The following is a 19179-nucleotide window of genomic DNA, read 5'->3' as shown; positions in this document are numbered from 1 at the left end:
CCAGTTCCTTCTATCCAAGGATGCTGCCTGCCCCTCTTTTTATTGCTAGTTTTAAGTAATTGTGACTTCAGCAAAACATTAAATAGGCTTTAATAGAATGTTAGAATATAAATATATGAAGCAAGGGGGGGTTTTTGAACTGCGGCCCATCTTTAAAGTCCTCACAAAAGGTAATAGAGGAAGAAATGTCTCAGGCCAAGATGCAATCACTTTATGTGTTGAGTTCATTGTTAGAAGCACAAGAATTCAACAAGCTTCCTGCACACCTCATGATAAAGGCAATAAGCACCTCCAGGAAAATATATTTGTTGTTACTTCAATTATTTAATGGCAAAGATGGCAGATGGAGTTTAATGCTGATAAATGTGAGGTGCTACACCTTGGCAGGACAAATCAAAATAGACGTACATGTAATAGTAGGGTAAATAGTAGGGAATTGAAGAATGAATTGAACAGAGGGATCTGGTACCGGGAATTGAAGAAATGCATCTTTATTGAATAGCACTTTTCAACAAAAGGGATGAACTGGTTACAGAGATTGATTAAACCGTGCATCAAAGTCAATATTCCATACTTGAAGGTAGAAATCAACATGAAACGTCCCCCCACAGATAGGGTGGTAAAGAAAGCTTTTGGTATGCTAGCCTTTATAAATCAGAGCATTGAGTATAGAAGCTGGGATGTAATGTAATGTAATGTTAAAATTGTACAAAGCATTGGTGAGACCAAATCTGGAGTATGGTGTACAATTTTGGTCGCCCAATTATAGGAAGGATGTCAACAAAATAGAGAGAGTACAGAGGCGATTTACTAGAATGTTGCCTGGGTTTCAACAACTAAGTTACAGAGAAAGGTTGAATAAGTTAGGTCTTTATTCTCTGGAGCGCAGAAGAAGGTAAGGGGGGACTTGATAGAGGTCTTTAAAATGATGAGAGGGATAGACAGAGTTGATGTGGACAAGCTTTTCCCTTTGAGAATAGGGAAGATTCAAACAAGAGGACATGACTTCAGAATTAAGGGACAGAAGTTTAGGGGTAACATGAGGGGGAACTTCTTTACTCAGAGAGTGGTAACGGTGTGGAATGAGCTTCCAGTGGAAGTGGTGGAGGCAGGTTCGTTGGTATCATTTAAAAATAAATTGGATAGGCATATGGATGAGAAGGGAATGGAGTGTTATGGTATGAGTGCAGGCAGGTGGGACTAAGGGAAAATAATTGTTCGGCACGGACTTGTAGGGCCGAGATGGCCTGTTTCCGTGCTGTGATTGTTATATGTTATATGTTATTTACCTCATCCATTTTGCAAAAGGATCTGTTTAATTTCAAGTACAATGAATGGTTAAGATAATGTGAATATTTTTACTGATGTTTACGAAAATGCAAAAAAAAAAAATCATAATTGAGTTTAATTCTACCAAAGCTTGAATGTTACCTACAGATATTACATTTACTTGTACTTTCATCTTAACTTACAACAGACGGTTAGTATTCTATTCATACAGATGAAGAACATGCCAGGGTCCCAACTGATGCCTACTGATTCATCTTATTGGGAATCATATTTGTCCCACATTACATAGTTCAACAACTAGATATATTCAACTTCCATTCATTCAGCCAAATACAGCTTTTTTGAGGATTGAAAAGCAAAAACAACAGAAATAGTCAATCTAAAACAAAAACAGATAAAGCAGGAAATGCTCTGCAGGTCAGTCAGCATCTGTGGGTCGAGAAACCGAATTAACGCTCAGTTTGAAGACCCTTTGTCATATTTAATAACTTCATATTGCTATGAGACTACTAATATAGATTTAAGGCATTAATTAAAGATTGAGTTGTTGCGTCTAATGCAGTTGTTGCTCCTCACTTTCAACGGACCAAATTGTGAAAAAACATTTTTGGTCACGTTGCAAAGGTTTTCTGGTGTTGCAATGAATAACAGGTGGGATTTAAGGCAGAACATCTGAGACACAAAATAAATTGCTGGAAAAACTCAGTGGGTCGGGCAGCAAATGTGGAGGCAAAGAGATGATCGACATTTCCAGTGAGATTAGGTGAGATCCCATATCAGATCTTTACCTGAAACATCAGTCGTTGCATTTCCTCCACAGATGCTGCCTGACCCACTGGGTTCTTCCATCAGTTTGTGTTTTGCCCCAGATTCCAGCAACTGCCGTCTCTTGTGTCTTCAAAGTATTTGATTTCCTTTCTGGGTCATAAGGAAGGTGCTAACTGCTCTTGATTCAAGATAAACACAAAATGCCATATTAACTCAGAGGGACAGGCAGCATCTCTGGAGAGAAGGAATGGGTGACGTTTCGGGTCCCGACCCAAAATGTCACCCATTCATTCTCACCAGAGATGCTGCCTGTCCCGCTGAGTTACTCCAGCATTTTGTGTTTATCTTCGGTGTAAACCAGCATCTGCAATTCCTTCTTACACATTTTGTCTGCTATTGTGTTTAAGAAGGAACTGCAGATGATGGAAAATCGAAGGTACACAAAATTGCTGGAGAAACTCAGCGGGTGCAGCACCATCTATGGAGCGAAGGAAATAGGCAACGTTTCGGGCCGAAACCCTTCTTCAGATAATACAGACTAAAGCAACTGCAGATGTTCCAATCTGGAGTGATACATAAAGTGCTGGAGGAACTCTGTATCGAGCAGCAGCTGCAAAGGGAATAATGGGGCTGAAATCTCTCATTGAGGTCTCTGACTAGTTTTCTCATTCTCTTTCCTATGTTCTTCTGGAGTGGCAGATGTAACTCTAGGTGGCAGCCTTCTGCTGAGCGACAGACCATGCATCTCTCAAACTCATTTCCTGATTGCAGCCAGTCAGGTGGTGAGGTTACCTAATGTGTGTACTCTCGGTAGGGAGAGTGTGAGTGTGTGTTCTCTCAGTAGTGACACTGAGTGTGTGTTCCCTCAGAATAGTAAGTGTGAGTGTGTTCCCTCAGTCGTGACACTGTGAGTGTGTTCCTTCAGTAGTGAGTGTGCTCTCTCAGTAGTGAGTGTGAGTGTGTCGCTCAATAGTGAATGTGAGTGTGTTCCTTCAGCAGTGAGTGTGTTCCCTCAGTAGTAAGTGTGAGTGTGTTCCCCCAGTAATGAGTGTGAGTGTGTTCCCTCAGTAGTAAGTGTGAGTGTGTTCCCTCAGTAATGAGTGTGATTCCTCAGTAGTAAGTGTGAGTGTGTTCCCTGAGTAGTGAGTGTGTTCCCTCAGTAGTGAGTGTGAGTGTATTCCCTTAGTAGTGAGTGTGTTCTCTCAGTAGTGAGTGTGAGTGTGTTCCCTCAGTAGTAAGTGTGAGTGTGTCCCTCAGTAGTGAGTGCGAGTGTATTCTCTTAGTAGTGAGTATGAGTGTGTTCTGTCAGTAGTGATTTTGAGTGTCTTCCCTCAGTATCAGCAAACATTCTATTTATTTTAACTTTCATTAATTTATAAATATCTGTGGAAGGTCATCTCTGAGTCCTTGCTGCTCCAGAGTAAACAGATTCAGCTCTTCAAGCTTATCTGAGTAACTAAAGTGTTTTTCTAAAATCTAAGAATCATTCTCATGACTTTCCTCTGAATGTTGTCTGTTCACCATAAACGGGGAGACTTTTACTTGGGCAGATTGGATCTAACTAGTAATCTGCACAATCTTCTTCTTGCGTATGGCATGCACAGCCTAAAGTTGTAGGACAACTTGTTCTATTTGATCTTATTTGATTGTGCACGCCGGGTTGATTGTATTTGTCGAAACAGGGCGGACCACATGAAGGTTGCAATCTCCCACCCCATCTGCACAATAACGGAGTGGTATTTGAATTGACCTTAAAGCTTCATCCAACACAATCCGATTCACTGTTGAAATTAGTTAGGGAATTCCAGTGGTCCATGCATAATAACGTCAGGCCACTTTTCTCCTTTTAACTATATTCTATTCCATAACCTGCATGTGGAAAGTATATTTTGTATTTGTTTTACCAGTGGGTGTTGTAGTGCATTTGTTTGGGGCATCACATTTGTCAAAAATACTCAATAATAATTCGAGTCCACTATGAGTGGAAAGTTAATGTCTAAAATCGTGCCTTGGGGAATCTTGCCTTGTGTTATTCACATTGCAACCTATTATTTCTCATTATATTTTAACTGAATGCAGAGACTTCATGCTTGGTTTAGAAGTACAGCAATGAAACATGCCTTTCAGCCCACTGAGTTACGCCAAACATCGATCACCCTAGTTCACCCAACCGATGGTCACTAATTCCATGTTTTTCCACTTGCCCTACACGCTAGGGGGCAATTTACCGAGACTCTTAGACTGAAGAAGGGTCCCGACCCTGAAACGTCACCCATTCCTTCTCTCCAGAGATGCTGCCCATCCCTCTGAGTTACTCCAGCACTTTGTGTCTATCTTCGGTTTAAACCAGTATCTACAGTTCCTTCCTACGCATTTAACCTACAAACTTGCATGTCTTTGGGATGTGGGAGGAAATCCAAGCACCTGGAGGAAGCCCACATGGTCACAGGAAGAATGTGCAAACTCCACAAAGACAGGACCGGAGATCAGGATCGAACCTGGGTCTCTGCGCTGTGAGGCTACCAGCTACGCCATTGATAATGCCATATTTTCCATTTATACTATGTACAGACTTCTCTGAGACAAGATAGTACACAAACGAGTGACCATGGGTAATATAGGATTTGCAACCTCAAATAGAGTCTCCCATGTTTCAGGCTTGTTTTAATGAGTTACTCAAGGTATAGAGCAAAAAATATCTAGGTAAATGTTATGGTCAGCTCTAGAAGTAATAATTCAGTATATGATGTTCAAAGTATATTAGTGCTTCTGTATTGAGTATAGGAGTTGGGAGGTCATATTGCAGTTGTATAAGCCATTGGTGAGGCTGCAATAGTCAATAGTCTATTTAATTGTCATTTGGACCCCTGGAGGTCCAAATGAAATGCCGTTTCTGCAGCCATACATTACACACAAATAGACCCCAGACACAACATAATTTACAATTTACATAAACATCCATCACATAGCTGTGATGGAAGGCCAAAAAAAAAAACTTATCTCTCCACTGCACTCTCCCCCCCCCCCGATGTCAGAGTCAAAGTCAAAGCCCCCGGCTGGCGATGGCGATTGTCCCGCGGCCATTAAAGCCACGCCGGGTGGTGCGAGGTCGCACACCGGGTCTTGGTGTTAGAGACCCCGGCGTGCGCTCGCAGAGTCCTGCGGCTTTCTGGAGTGCTAGTATGGGTGTTGTGGGCCAAAGGGACTGGTTTCCAGAGGGCTAGTATGGACATTGTGGGCTGAATGGATTCTTGGGCTGGCAGCTCAGTCACTCAGTCCTGGTGGGCTGGCAGCTCAGAAACTGCCAGAAATTCTGCCCAAAACAGGTGAGAGACGGTGTGAGAGAGAAGGGGGAGAGGGTGGAGAATCAATTTTAGATATTTTTCATCTATTTCTGCAGATCACAGCATTGAAGGAGGAATGTCTATCCTGGCGTGGATCTCACAGGGAGCCAATGAAGTGAGGGAGAAAAATACTGGGGTGAGGTTTAATACTTGCAGGAGTCCCTATGGCCTATAATACTGATGTACCAAAGGGACTCCTCCTGGGCTAGTACAGGCCTGACGGGCTGAAAGGACTCTTTACAATAAAATAAAAAGATTTGAGTGAAATCTCGGTGAAAGGCACCTTTTCTGGACTTTTCCTGGCCTGGCACGGGCTTTTTTGGGCCAGAATGCTCTTCCTGGGCTAATACGGCCATTTTGGGAAAAAGGGACTAGTTTTTTTAACTAATAGGGGCCTTGTGGGCCGAAATGAGTGGTTTCAGGAAGGCCAAACAACTCATTTCATTTCCATTTCCATTTCAATTTCAAGTACAGGGCAGGCCAAACAACTTATTTCATTTTCATTTCATTTCCATTACCATTTCAGTTTCAAGCACAGGGCAGGCCAAACAACTCATCTCATTTTCATTTCATTTCCATTGCCATTTCAGTTTCAAGCATAGGGCAGGCCAAACAACTCATCTCATTTTCATTAAGGGCTAACAAATCATTTATTGCAAGTACATTGCAAACTCATAGTTCAGTAGACTCACAGTTCAGTAGACTCACAGTTCAGTAGACTCACAGTTCACTAGACTCACAATTCAGTTGACACAGCAGAATCAAAGTTGTAGCCTCTCGCGATCTTCCAGAATGACTGACTCACGTCCAGGCATCCGGGGGTTTATAGCCCTGGCCACCCCACCCACCCCCACCCCGGAAGGGGCGTTACCTTCATCATGGTGATTGACAGACGAGAGGACCAATCAGCTGATCTCAAGATTTTTTAAACATTCATAACTATTCTATTTTTCATCAGTCGGAAAAATCCTTGGGGCTGCTGCAGTGGAGGAGGACGGTGAGTAAGATGGCCAAAAATCATAGCAATATAGGGTAGCGTTTTTTCTAAAATCAATGCACAGCGCAGACAGGAAGTGGTCAAGATGAGACTTTGAGTTATATAGATAGATAGATGTTCAGTTCTGGGCATCATGTTATAGGAAAGATATTGTCAAGTTGGAAAGAGTACATAGAAGATTTACACTGACTTTATCCATTTCACCACTAACTTCCATCCAGCACTCAAACATACCTGGACCATTTCTTACATCTCCCTATCATTTCTAGACCTCACTATCTCCATCGCAGGTGATAGACTGACCGACGTCTACTATAAACCCACTGATTCCCATGGCTATCTGAACTACGCTTCTTCCCACCCTGCTTCCTGTAAGGACTACTCCAAATTCCTCTGTCTATGCCGCATCTGCACCCAGGATAAGGTGTTCCAAACCAAGGCATCGGAGATGTCCTCATTCTTTAGCGAACGTGGGTTCCCCTCTTCTTCTATAGATGAGGTTCTCATCAGGGTCTCGTCTATACCCCGTAATTCTGCTCTCACTCCCCATCCCCCACTCGATACAAGGGCAGAGTCCCCCTTGTCCTCACCTTCCACCCTACTAGCAATCACCGACAACAAATAATCGTCTGACATTTTCGCCACCTCCAATGGGATTCTGCCACTGGCCACATCTTCCCATCTCTTCCCCTTTCGACTTTCCGCAGAGACCGCTCCCTCCGTAACTCCCTGGTCAATTCGTCCCTTCCCACCCATACCACGCCCTCTCCTGGCACTTTCCCTTGCAACCGCAGGAAATGCTACACTTGTCGCTTTACCTCCCCCCTTGACTCCATCCAAGGACCCAAGCAATCTTTCCAGGTGCGGCAGAGGTTCACCTGCACCACCTCCAACCTCATCTATTGCATCCGCTGCTCTAGGTGTCAGCTGCTCTACATCGGCGAGACCAAGCGTAGGCTTGGTGATCACTTCGCCCAACACCTCCGCTCGGTTCGCAATAACCAACCTGATTTGGTGGCTCAGCATTTCAATTCCCCCTCCCATTCCGAATCCGACCTTTCTGTCCCAGGCCTCCTCCATGGCCAGAGTGAGGCCCACCGTAAATTGGAGGAGCAGCACCTCATATTTCACTTAGGCAGTTTACACCCCAGCGTTATGAACATTGACTTCTCCAATTTTAGGTAGTCCCTGCTTTCTCCTTCTTTCCCCTCCCCTTCCCAGCCCACTATCTCCGCCTCTTCCTTTCTTATTCCCACCCCCACATCTGTCTGAAGAAGGGTCTTGACCCGAAACGTCGCCTATTTCCTTCACTCCATAGATGCTGCCTCACCCGCTGAGTTTCTCCAGCATTTTTGTCTACCTCAGAATCAGAATCACACTTTATTCGCCAAGTATGTTTTACAACATACGAGTAACTTCATTGGCCAAGTAAGTCATACAATTAAAAGCAACAGATCACTCAAAAACACATTTTAACATGAACATCCACCACAGTGATTCCTACACATTCCTCACTGTGATGGAAGGCGAAATAAACTTCAAGTCCTTCCTTATGTTCGGTTGGGGGCCTCGAGCCCTCCATTGACGGGATGGTCTTGACTCCCTCACTGGCGGCGTTCTAGGTGTCGAGGCGTTCAGCTCCTGCATCGAGGAGTTGTTAGCTCCCCCGCGACGGGCGATCAAACATCACGTCGGGGCTGGTCGAACCTTCCAAAACGTTGGAGCTCCCGTCTAGCCTCTCCCGAGACTGCGAGCCCTTGATGGTAAGTCCACGGTGGTCGTGGTGGGAGCGATCCCAGGCAAGGGATCCGCTCCGATGTTAAGTCCGCGCCCCGCGGTGGGGCTCACGACAGTCTGAGGCGGATCCCAGCTCCAGCGATGGAAGGCCGCAGAGCCCGGAAAATATGATCCGAAAATTGATCACATCTCTGGGAAGGTAAGAACTTGAAAAAGTTTCCCCCGATGCCCTCCCCCCTCCCCCCCCACATAAAACAAACCGAAGAACATTAAAACCATCTTTTAACAAACTTACAAATAACAAATAGAAAGAAACATTCCTCGTATGTTGTAAAACATACTTGGCGAATAAAGTGTGATTTTTGTCTACCTTGGAAGATTTACAAGGATGTTGCCAGGACTAGAGGGTCTGAGTTATAGGGAGAGGTTGAGTAGGCTGGGACTCTATTCCATGGAGCGCAGGAGGATGAGGGATGATCTTATAGAGGTGTAGAGAATCATGAGAGGAATAAATTGGGTAGATACAGAGTCTCTTGCCCAGAGTAGGTGAATTGAGGACCAGAGGTGAAGGTGAAGGAGAAAAGATTTATTAGGAATCTGAGGGGGTAACTTTTTCACATAAAGGGTGGTAGGTGTGTGGAACGAGCGCCCTGAGAAGGTAGTTGAGGCTGGGACTATCCCAACATTTAAGAAACAGTTAGGTACATGGATAGGACAGGTTTGGATGGATATGGGCCAAACGCAGGCAGGTGGGACTAGTGTAACTGGGACATGTTGGCCGGTGTGGGCAAGTTGGGCCGAAGGGCCTGTTTCCATGCTGTGTCACTCTATGACTCTATGACTAAATAACGTGACACATGAATCTATATATCTGGCAGCAGCATGGCATTGAAATTTGAACATCAGGATTGTTCAATGATTCACTGTTTATAGGTCATGTGAAGTGCTGTTTCTGAATTGAGCATTTTAAAATCTCAATCTTTGCTATTGCTCAATATTATTAACATAGACTAAAATCAATGTCGATTTTAACCAAAAACCTGAAAAGCAGCAGAAAGTATTTATTGTCCATGTTGTTGAACGAGAAGGGGGTGTCTGCGACGGGGTCGGGAGCGCGCGCGGGAGGAGGAGGGGGAAGGGGTGTAACGGAATCGGGAGCGCGCGCGGGAGGGGGTGTCTGTGACGGGGTCGGGGGCGCGCGAGGAGAGGGGGTGTCTGTGGGGGTCGGGAGCGCGCGGGTAGGGGGCGGGGTCGGGGAGCGCGCGCGGGGGTAGGGGGTGTAACGGAATCGGGAGCGCGCGCGGGGAGGGGGTGTCTGTGACGGGTCCGGGGGCGCGCGCGCGGGGAGGGAGGGTGTCTGTGACGGGTCCGGGGGCGCGCGCGCGGGGAGGGGGTGTCTATGACGGGTCCGGGGGCGCGCGCCACCGCCGGCCGCGAGCGCGGCGCCTCTTCCATGGCGGTTGGCGGGCGGTTGGCGGGCGGCAACGCAGCCGTGTGCCGGCGCCCACTGACACTGACACGGCCCCCGCGATGTGGGTGAAGCGGCGGCACCGCCGGCAGGTCGGCCCGGGCGCCCCGAGCCCGCCCTGAGGAGCCGGGGCCCCAGCGCCATGCAGCAGCCGTACGACTTCTTCAGTGAGGAGAACGGGCCGAAATGGCGCGGGCTCTTCGTGCCGGCGCTCGGCAAGGTAATGGGGGCAGGGAGGGAGTGGGGAATGAGGGTGAAACATAGAAACATCGATAATAGGTGCAGGAGTAGGCCATTCGGCCCTTCGAGCCAGCACCGCCATTCACTGTGATCATGGCTGATCATCCACAATCTGTACCCCGTTCCTGCCTTCTCCCCATATCCCCTGACTCCGCTATCTTTAAGAGCCCTATCTAACTCTCTTGAAAACATCCAGTGAATCGGCCTCCACTGCCTTCAGTGGCAGAGAATTCCACAGATTCACAACTCTCTGGGTGAAGAAAGTTTGTCCTCATCTAAATTGCCTACCCCTTATTCTTAAACTGTGACCCCTGGTTCTGGACTCCCCCAACATCTGGAACATGTTTCCTCCATCTAGCCTGTCCAATCCTTTTCTAATTTTACATGTTTCTATAAGATAGCCTCTCATCCTTCTAAATTGCAGTGAATACAAGCCCAGTCGTTCCATTCTATCATCATATGTCGGTTCCGCCATCCCGGGAATTAACCTGGTGAACCTAATCTGCACTCCCTCAAAAGCAAGAATGTCCTTCCTCAAATTAGGAGACCAAGATGGCACACAATACTCCAGGTATGGTCTCACCAGGGCCCTGCACAACTGCAGTAGGACTTCCTTGCTCCTAAACTCAAATCGGGGGGGGGGGGGGGGGAGACACATGTTCGAGATTTGTGGGGCAGGGGTCCGGGTGGAGATGTGGGGAGTGAGGGTCGAGGTGAAGGTGTAGGGAGGATCGGGGAGTGGATGGATGGTCGGGGTGAGAGTGGAAGGTTGGTGTGCAAGGTGGGTCAGGATGGAGGGTCGGGGAGCAGGGCCATTTCATGTCACTGGTGATCACCTCAGGCAGCTACAGGTGAGATGTAATCTGGAGCTGAATTATCTGCTGGGATTTCTGACCGTATTGGTCAGACTTGTGTCATATAGTTCCTTACATTTTTGCTTGCTTTATTCTATCCATACTTCCCTTTAAAATTCAAAACTTGTTCTGTTGATATATCCAATCTAAATTGATGATGTGAACATTCAGTTCAAAACTTTGAATTGCTTGATAATTTGAGTTGGAAGAAATGACACTGTAATGTTGTTAAACTTTAGTCATGGTTTACTCAGGTAAGTAGTTTTTGTACAGTTAAAACACGACCTTCTCAGAGTATTCCACATACTATTTTGCTGATAGAATTACATTCAGAACATAAATCTTAACCAATGTGGTAAACATTGTAACGCGTACAGACGCAAAGTACTGGAGTAACTCAGCGGGTTACTCAGCATCTCTGGGGTGCATGGTTAAGTGACTTTGCAGGTTATCGGTTGATGTAGGTGGTGGGGTGGTGGGGGGGGGTCGGGTTTATAGGCAGATGATGCACAGAGACAGAAGGTGTGAGTCAAAAGGATTGAAGAGTTACAAATTGTGAAACTAGAAGAAAGAATGTAGATAGAACAGGAGGGGGAAAATAGATGTGAGTCCTGGTGGGGGGTGGGGGGGGGAGAGAGGCAGGTTTGGGAGGAAGGAGCGAAAGGGTTTTGTGTTTATGCGCTGGATTGTAAACTACCCAAGCGGAAAATGAGGTGCTGTTCCTCCTTCTGAATCTTCTGAATTTGTAGTCGGCAGGGCAGTGCTCTGCATATCGCCAACTGCATATCGCCTCCGGTTTGTATGTGGCCTCACTCTGGCAATGGAGGAGGCTTAGGGCAGAAAGGTCAGTATAGAATGGGGAGTTAAATAGTGGAGGCCCAGTAGGCCTTGGCGGACTGAGCGCAAGCGTTTGGCGAAATGCTCACTGAGTCTATAGTTGGTCTTGCCAATGTAAAGGAGCCCATATCGGGAACACAGGATGCAGTGGATGAGGTTAGAAGAGGTGCATGTGAACCTCTGTCTCACCTGAAGGACTGTTGGGGTCCCTGGATGAAGATGAGAGAGGATGTATAGGGGCAGCAGCAGGAGATGTAAGGAGATGGGAGCTACTACCTCACAGCGCAAGATGCCCAGGTTTACTCCTTAGCTTGGGTGCTGTCTGTGTGGAGGGTATATGCTCTCCCTGTGCGCCCATATCCTAAAGAAGTGCGGGTTTGCAGGTCAATTGGCCTTGGTAAATTGCCCTATGTGTTTAAGAAAATGGGATAACATTGAATTGATGTGAACAGGTCACCAATGATCGGTGTGGGCTGAAGTTTAGTTTCCATTAAACTAAACTAAACACATTGCAACAAGTATTCATTTACTCTATTTTGGGGTTTAAATGGTTTGAGACTGTGCATACATTTTGTAAGTAGATGCCATCAATATTTGTTAGTAATGGGGCCATTCATGGTTGGGAATGTGCACTGATCTGGGTTCTTTACCAGTGGGAACTGAAAGACTGTGAACAGTACAGCACCACTTTACCAAAGGTACCATTTTGTTCAACAAGTGAAAAGTGGAGAAGCATCTCTGTTTGGAAATTTGTCTGATGATAAAAGCAACTTTTGTAAGAATGATACACTGTTGCTTGTTTTTTTTTCTGAGACAGCAGCACGCTTGAATTATTGAGATGTTTTCAGTATGAAGTGTGTTTCCTGTAAAGTGTTTTAAATCAAAAGATTGGAGATTTCAGTCTGATTACAAACATGCCACATTGCTGACCACGTCCCACTCCTCCTTTGCCTCTCCACCTGGGCTTGAAGCGACATCTCGTTCAGTTTTTATCCATCCACTTGTAGCCAGAGAATCAACTGCAGTGATTTCCTGAAGCATTTCTCCTTGTTCTCTTCCTATTTCTCAGCCACAGTTTGTCTCTCAGCCTCATCCTCAGGGGGAACACTGACCGGGCTGAGGGGTTATATCAACACTACCAAGCTGGGTACCAAACTTAGATCAGTGATGACTGTGGAAGAGCATTCCAGGAGTAGCAACAAGGTCCATCACAGTATGGCCACCCAGGAAGCTGCTTGTGTTCAGAATTACCACAGAGTATACGAACACGGTTTCAAGCAAGACACATATCACGTCCAGTCACTCCATTTATCATTCTTTCATAACGGACTTCTTTTCTCACAAAGGAACTGGAGTTTGCAGCCATCAACACACTGTATTTCTGATCAGCCTAATGAGACCCTGCCTGCAGTGTTAATTAACCCCATTCTGGAAAGGCTAGTGGGCCCCAGCCTCTGACTTTTCTCCCTAACTGTTGCTGAAAGACCATAGAGATCCATTAATTACCTCCCACACCGCCTATTACATTCTAAAAGTGTTGGACCAGAGTGCTGACTTATTTGGCCGAGTTTTAATTTAGAGATACAGTGCAAAAACAGGCACTTTGGCCACCGAGTCCACACCATACCAGCGATCCCCGTACACAAGCATTATCCTACAAACTTGAAACCATTTTCAATATTTACTGAAGCCAATTAACTTACAAACCTGTACGTCTTAAAAAAATGTTTATTTGTGATCCAATCAAGTATCTACAAATCTGATTTGATGATATTGGACTGGGCTGCACTTCACCTGTTGAAAGATGTAAGGGTTGCAAGTTTTTCTCCAAAACATCTGCTGGTGATTTGGCACTGAGGCCTGTACAAATCTTTGTATTGATGCTTACAATTACGGTGTTTTCATTTACGTAATACCTTGCTCAACCTATGAAGGGTCTCTACCTGAAATGTCACCCATTCCTTCTCTCCAGAGATGCTGCCTGTCCCGCTGAGTTACTCCAGCTTTTTGTGTTTATCTATGATATTTCAAAGTCTTTTGTGGTGTTTGAGTTGCATGATTGAAATGTTGTAATGTTGGGACAGTTTCACTTGTGTAGTTTAAATGTCCATTAGTTAATGTAAATACTGTATTTAGACTTTTGAGGGTGCTTGTTGTTAGTAGTGAGGGAAGAAAGAGTAATTTCTAACATGACTTCTCCCTCTGAAACTTTGCTGGTCAGAAATACGGTTGACATCACCAATTTTAAAGTGATGTGTTTCAGTTTGTTTTGTTACAAGTTAACTATTTTTAGAGAAACTATTCTGCAATTGCAAAGTATTTTAACTTTTTTCAGTGTCCAATTTCCACACAGTTGAGTAAACACAGTCTCATACATTCTGCTCTTTATGTGCATAGAGCCATACAGGCACAACATGCTGGAGTAACTCAATGGGACAGGCAGCATCTCTGGAGAGAAGGAATGGGTTACATTTCGGGTGGAGACCTTCAGACTGAGAGTCAGGGGAGAGGGATACAGATATGGAAGGGTAAGATGTGAAAATGAGATCAAAGGGGACGAAGCTCAAGGAAAATGTAGAATAGATCATTGTTAGCTGGGGTAAGATGACAACGATGCACACAGAGATAAAATTTAATCGAGGACAGTCAGACTGGTCGGAGAACTAGGATGGGGGAGGGGTGGAGAGAGAGAGAGAGGGAAAGCAAGGGTTACTTGAAGTTAGAGAATTATTCATACTGCTAGGGTGTAAGTTGCCCAAGCAAAATATGAGGTGCTGTTCCTCCAATTTGCATTGGGCCTTTGACAATGGAGGAGGTCCAGGATAGAAAGTTCAGTCTGGGAATAGGATGGGGAGTTAAAGTGTTTAGCAACCTGGAGATCAGGTAGGTTTAGGCGGACTGAGCAGAGGTGTTCAGCAAAACAATCGCTGAGCCTGCACTTGGTGTGGAAAGAGCGTGGAACCAGGCCCTTTGGCCCAACTTGCCTAAGCCGACCAGTATGTTCCATCTACACTAGTCCCACCTGCTTGCGTTTGGCCCATAACGTAAAACATGGAACAGGGTCGCAGGATTCTGTTAAAGCTGTTATATGTGCTTCTCAACTGGCAGTGTTGCAAAGAATACGTGTAGCTGGCTATAAAGTTTAGTCCCTACAGTAAAACTGCATTGATGCCTGAACTGCACTGAAAACTTAATAGTATATTTTCAGGAGTGCCAGATGGGACATTCTTTTGGGGGAAATACTGTTCATTTGTTATGTTCATTTTATTTGTCATTTTTCAAAAAGCATTAATTTTGCAGAACCACTGTATTTAGGTTTATTTAGGCTGGTTACGTGTGCAATTAGTTCCAGGAAGTATCTGTATAGCAATGCACTTTTCTTTCGAGGAAATGTTGCTTTGTGTCTTCAGTTTTCTACTTTGCCCAGAGGCCCAAATTAGTCTGTTGTGGGATAGATGTGCACAGATATATTTTATTATATTCTATTAATGCAAGAGCACTGATAGCTATCTGTATGTTAACATCGATCCACGTTATGCAGTGGAATAGGATTTATTCTGCTTTCCATTGCTTGATCATATTAATGCCATCAATGTAGAGTACGCTGACCATGAAATGAGTTGGGCCAATGCCAGTGATGTCCTTACCATTAGTGTGCCACAGCTAGTCGCTTTCTTGGCCAACCATTTCCAACACCACTGTGCCCCATGGTATGCCATATCCACATAAAACAAGAATATACGTCCGTGACCATGCTTGGTCTATCACTCTTCATTCCAAACATCAATAAATCAAAGGACATTAAGAGTTTGGAGATTGGTGTTTCCATTCCCTCCTGTGAGATGATGTGCTTTCTGTATGGAGGGTCTACAGGCCGCAATACTGATGAAGCCGAGTTTTAGTTAAAAATATAAGAAGATATTAAATTGGTTTCTGGGCTAGCTTACAGCTTATATTTAGTGTCAAGTTAGGCTTGCCTTAGGTTGTGGGTGTGGGAGGTAATAAATCCTATAACATTGTCTCCCAAGTGACAGGCAGAAAGAGAAGCAGCTAAAGATATCTTTGAAGTAGAGATCAAATGACCAATGTTTATGGGGGAGGAGGTGATAGAGGAAGAGAGACATAGGTGGTCACATCTTTGTAAACAGATGGTCTATGTTTATGAGGGACCAAGTGACAAAGAAGATATACGATGTTTTTAGTATATCTTGTACCATGTAAAAAAAAAGGTTTGATGTGATGCATTCTGTGGAAACCTTTTCCAGTACTTCTGACCATGACTAATGTCTGTGGAATGTGATAAGGGGACAAAAAACCTATTTAAAGCAATGTAATTCTGTTGTTCAGGGAAGAGGACTGGGGACAGTCAAGTGTCTGTGTTGGTCACTTGACTGGAGTTCTCCCTCCCTTCCATCGGCCGATGTTAAGTAAAGTTTTGAACTGGTCTACCAAACAGTGTGTGGTGTCTGTTTATTAAGAAGCGAACCTGGTTTAGTAGTTAAGATAAGTAGCTTTTTCAATACAGCAACTCGCCAAGATTGCTTCCGTTTTCCCAAGATCTCTGCTTCTGAGAAATAACAGAAACTAGAGTCGGAAGAAATGGGTTATTTTTGGATTCAGTTAATAACTGGTGGGTGCAGTGTTTGTGGGCGGGGGAGTGTAGGGACCTCAACTAGGGCCTCAAATGTTTATACTCTATGGTAGTCTAGTATTTAATTGTCATATGTACTGAAAACAGAACAATGGAAGTCGTACTTGCAGCAACTTAACAGGTCTGTAAACAAGCTTACAACCCAGCGGTATGGAAATTGATTTCTCTAACTTCAAGTAACCATTGCTTTCCCTCCATCTCTGTTCCTTCCCCACCCTAGTTCTCTGACTAGTTTCACTGTCCTGATTAATTTAACTGTTGGTACACAAAAATGCTGGAGAAACTCAGCGGGTGCAGCAGCATCTATGGAGCGAAGGAAATGGGCAACTTTTCGGGCCGAAACCCTTCAGACCAATAACAAATAATTTAACTGTTTGTGTGCCTCGTTGTCACCTTCCCCTCAGGCAACAATGAACCATTCTACATTTCCTTGATTGACTGTTCCCTCCGCAACTCTGTTTAACTCATCCCTTCTCACCCAAGCCACCCCCTGCGACCGCAGAAGATGCAACACCTGTCACTATACCTCCTCCCTCGACTCTGTCCAGGGACCCCGTCAGTCCTTTCAAGTGAGGCAGAGGTTCACTTGCACCTCCAACTTCATCTACTGTATTCGTTTGTTCAAGATGTGGACTCTTATACATCGGCGAGACCAAACGCAGACTGGGCGATCGTTTTGCTGAACACCTTCACTCAGCCCGCTTGAACCTACCTGATCTCCCGGTTGCCAGACACTTTAATTCTCCTCCCCATTCCTTTCTGTCCTAGGTCTCCTCCATTGTCAGAGTGAGGCTAAACGCAAATTGGAAGAACAAACCTCGCCCCTGCCGCCTACAGCTTGCCTCTGCAGTGCCAAGGAGCTCAGCAGTAAGTGGCTCATCGTAACTCATGGCTGGGTCCTGCCCAACATCCAGATTGGCAGCCTGTTAAATTCACAACTCGACAGCTTTAAAAACAAAACTTATGAAAATGCAGAGACACAGAGCCGATGGATAAGGGGTGGAAACATCCACTCCATATTCACTCTGTCCAGGCCTTTCAATATTCAGTAAGTTCCCTCGTCCTTCTGAACTTCAGCGAGTACAGGCCTTCAATCATACGTGGGATCATTCTGGTAAACCTCCTCTGGACCCTCTTCAATGCCAGCACATCCTTCCTCAGATATGTGGCCCAAAACTGCTCACAATACTCCAAATGCTGTCTGACCAGTGCCTTGTAGAGCCTCAGCATTATATCCCTGTTTTTGTATTTTATCTCTCTTGAAATAAATGCTAGCATTGCATTCGCCTTCCTTACTATTGATTCAACTTGCAAATTAACTATTTTGGAATCCTGCACCGGCACTCCGAAGTCCCTTTGCACCTCCAATTTCTGAATTCTCTCCCCATTTAGAACATAGTCTGCACCTTTATTCCTACTACCAGAATGCATGACTGCACACTTTGCTATGCTGTATTCCATCTGCCACTTCTCAGCACACTTTCCCAATCTGTCCTACAGTGTCCTTGCTTTCTCTACGCTACCTGCCTCTCCACCTATCTTCGTATCATCGGCAAACTTGGCCGCATAGCTTTCAATCCCCTCATCCAAATCATTTATATACACCGTGAAGAGTAGCGGCCCCAGCACCGACCCCTGCGGATCTTTGCTAGTCACTGGCAGCTAACCAGAAAAAGCCCCCATTTTCTGCCTTCTGCCATCCAGCCAACCTGCTATCCATGCTAGTATCCATGAGGTCTATCTTCTTTAACAGCCTCATGTGCGGTATCTTATCGAAGGTTTTCTGAAAATCCAGGAAAACCACATCCACCGATGCTCCTTTGCGTATCCTGCTATTTACATCCTCAAAGAATTCCAACAGGTTTGTCAAGCAAGATCTCCCTTTCACAAAACCATGTTGACTGCTTATTTTATTGTGTGCTTCTAAGTACTCAGAAACCTCGTCTTTTATAATGGATAATTCTCACCAACCACTGAAGTCAGGCTAACCATTCTTCCGTCTCGCTCCCTTCTTAAACAGCGGGGTAATATTTGCAATTTTCCAATCATCTGGAACCACCCTTGACTATAGTGATTCTTGAAAGATCACAACTGATGCCTCCGCAATCTCTAAAGCCACCTCTTTGAAGGTCGCAGAGGAGCAGCAGCCAGGCCAGTGAGTGGGTAGATTGGCTGAGACATCCTAATTAGTTGTGTGGATAGTTGACTTGATAATAAGTTCAGGTCTAGGGGAGAAACCTGTTGGGAGCAGCCTTGTTGAGGGGAAGTGCCTTGGTGAGGTAAAGTGCGAGTCTTTGGCTCGCACTTCGTATTGGAAGTGCCTTGGTGAGGTAAAGTGCGAGTCTGGCTCAAGAGTCTTCGGCGAGGCGGCTGAGTTAAGGAGGCTACTCTTGAATCAGTTGTGTGCTTAATTTAGGTTAAATATTTAAACTTGTGATGACAGGAATGTTATTGCAGTGCACTTGTTGCAGGATATGGGAAGTCAGGGTCACCGCTGGTGTCTGACCATTACACATGTGGGAACTGTGTCCAGATGTAGCTCCTGAAGGACCGAGTTAGGGAACTGGAGAAGCAGCTGGATGACCTGCGGTCCATCCGGGACAACGAAAGCTTCCTGGACTGGACCTACAGTCAGGTCGTCACTCCCAACAGGTAGAGACGGAAAGAAAGGATCTTGGGAGTACCTCTTGCGAACAGGGACACCCTCTTGGGAGCTGTCGGGTCAGACGATGCTTCCAGTCCGAGTGGCGGATAGGTCTGTGACTTGAATCCTAGCGCTGAGACTCGACCAACATAGTGGTGGGTGACTCCATTGTCTGAGGTGCGGACAGGAGATTCTGTGGCGACAGGCGAGACTTGAGAAAGGTGCGTGGCCTCCCTGATGCCAGGGTCCAAGACGTCTCAGACCGACTTCAGAACATCCTCGAGAGGGAAGGGGAGCAGCCGGAAGTAGTGCATGTAGGCACAAATGGCGTGGGTAAGAAGTGGAAGGA

General features: G+C 45.5%; 1 protein-coding gene across 2 annotated transcripts in view; it reads left to right on the top strand.

Annotated features, from left to right (window-relative positions):
• The first annotated feature begins 9564 nt into the window (after nucleotides 1-9564).
• The window catches only part of sos2 (son of sevenless homolog 2 (Drosophila)), a 91591-nt gene continuing 81976 nt past the window's right edge, over nucleotides 9565-19179 (top strand). For both annotated transcript variants that reach the window (XM_055641098.1, XM_055641097.1), the window contains exon 1: nucleotides 9565-9824. In XM_055641098.1, the coding sequence (XP_055497073.1) occupies nucleotides 9747-9824 (78 nt within the window). In that variant the 5' untranslated portion in view covers nucleotides 9565-9746. The remainder of the gene's footprint in view (nucleotides 9825-19179) is intronic.

Source organism: Leucoraja erinacea, chromosome 9 (assembly GCF_028641065.1).
Source record: "Leucoraja erinacea ecotype New England chromosome 9, Leri_hhj_1, whole genome shotgun sequence".
Classification (NCBI taxonomy): Eukaryota; Metazoa; Chordata; class Chondrichthyes; order Rajiformes; family Rajidae; genus Leucoraja; species Leucoraja erinaceus.
The sequence above is the reverse complement of the archived record's forward strand: the minus strand, read 5'-3'. Positions and strand labels throughout refer to the sequence as shown.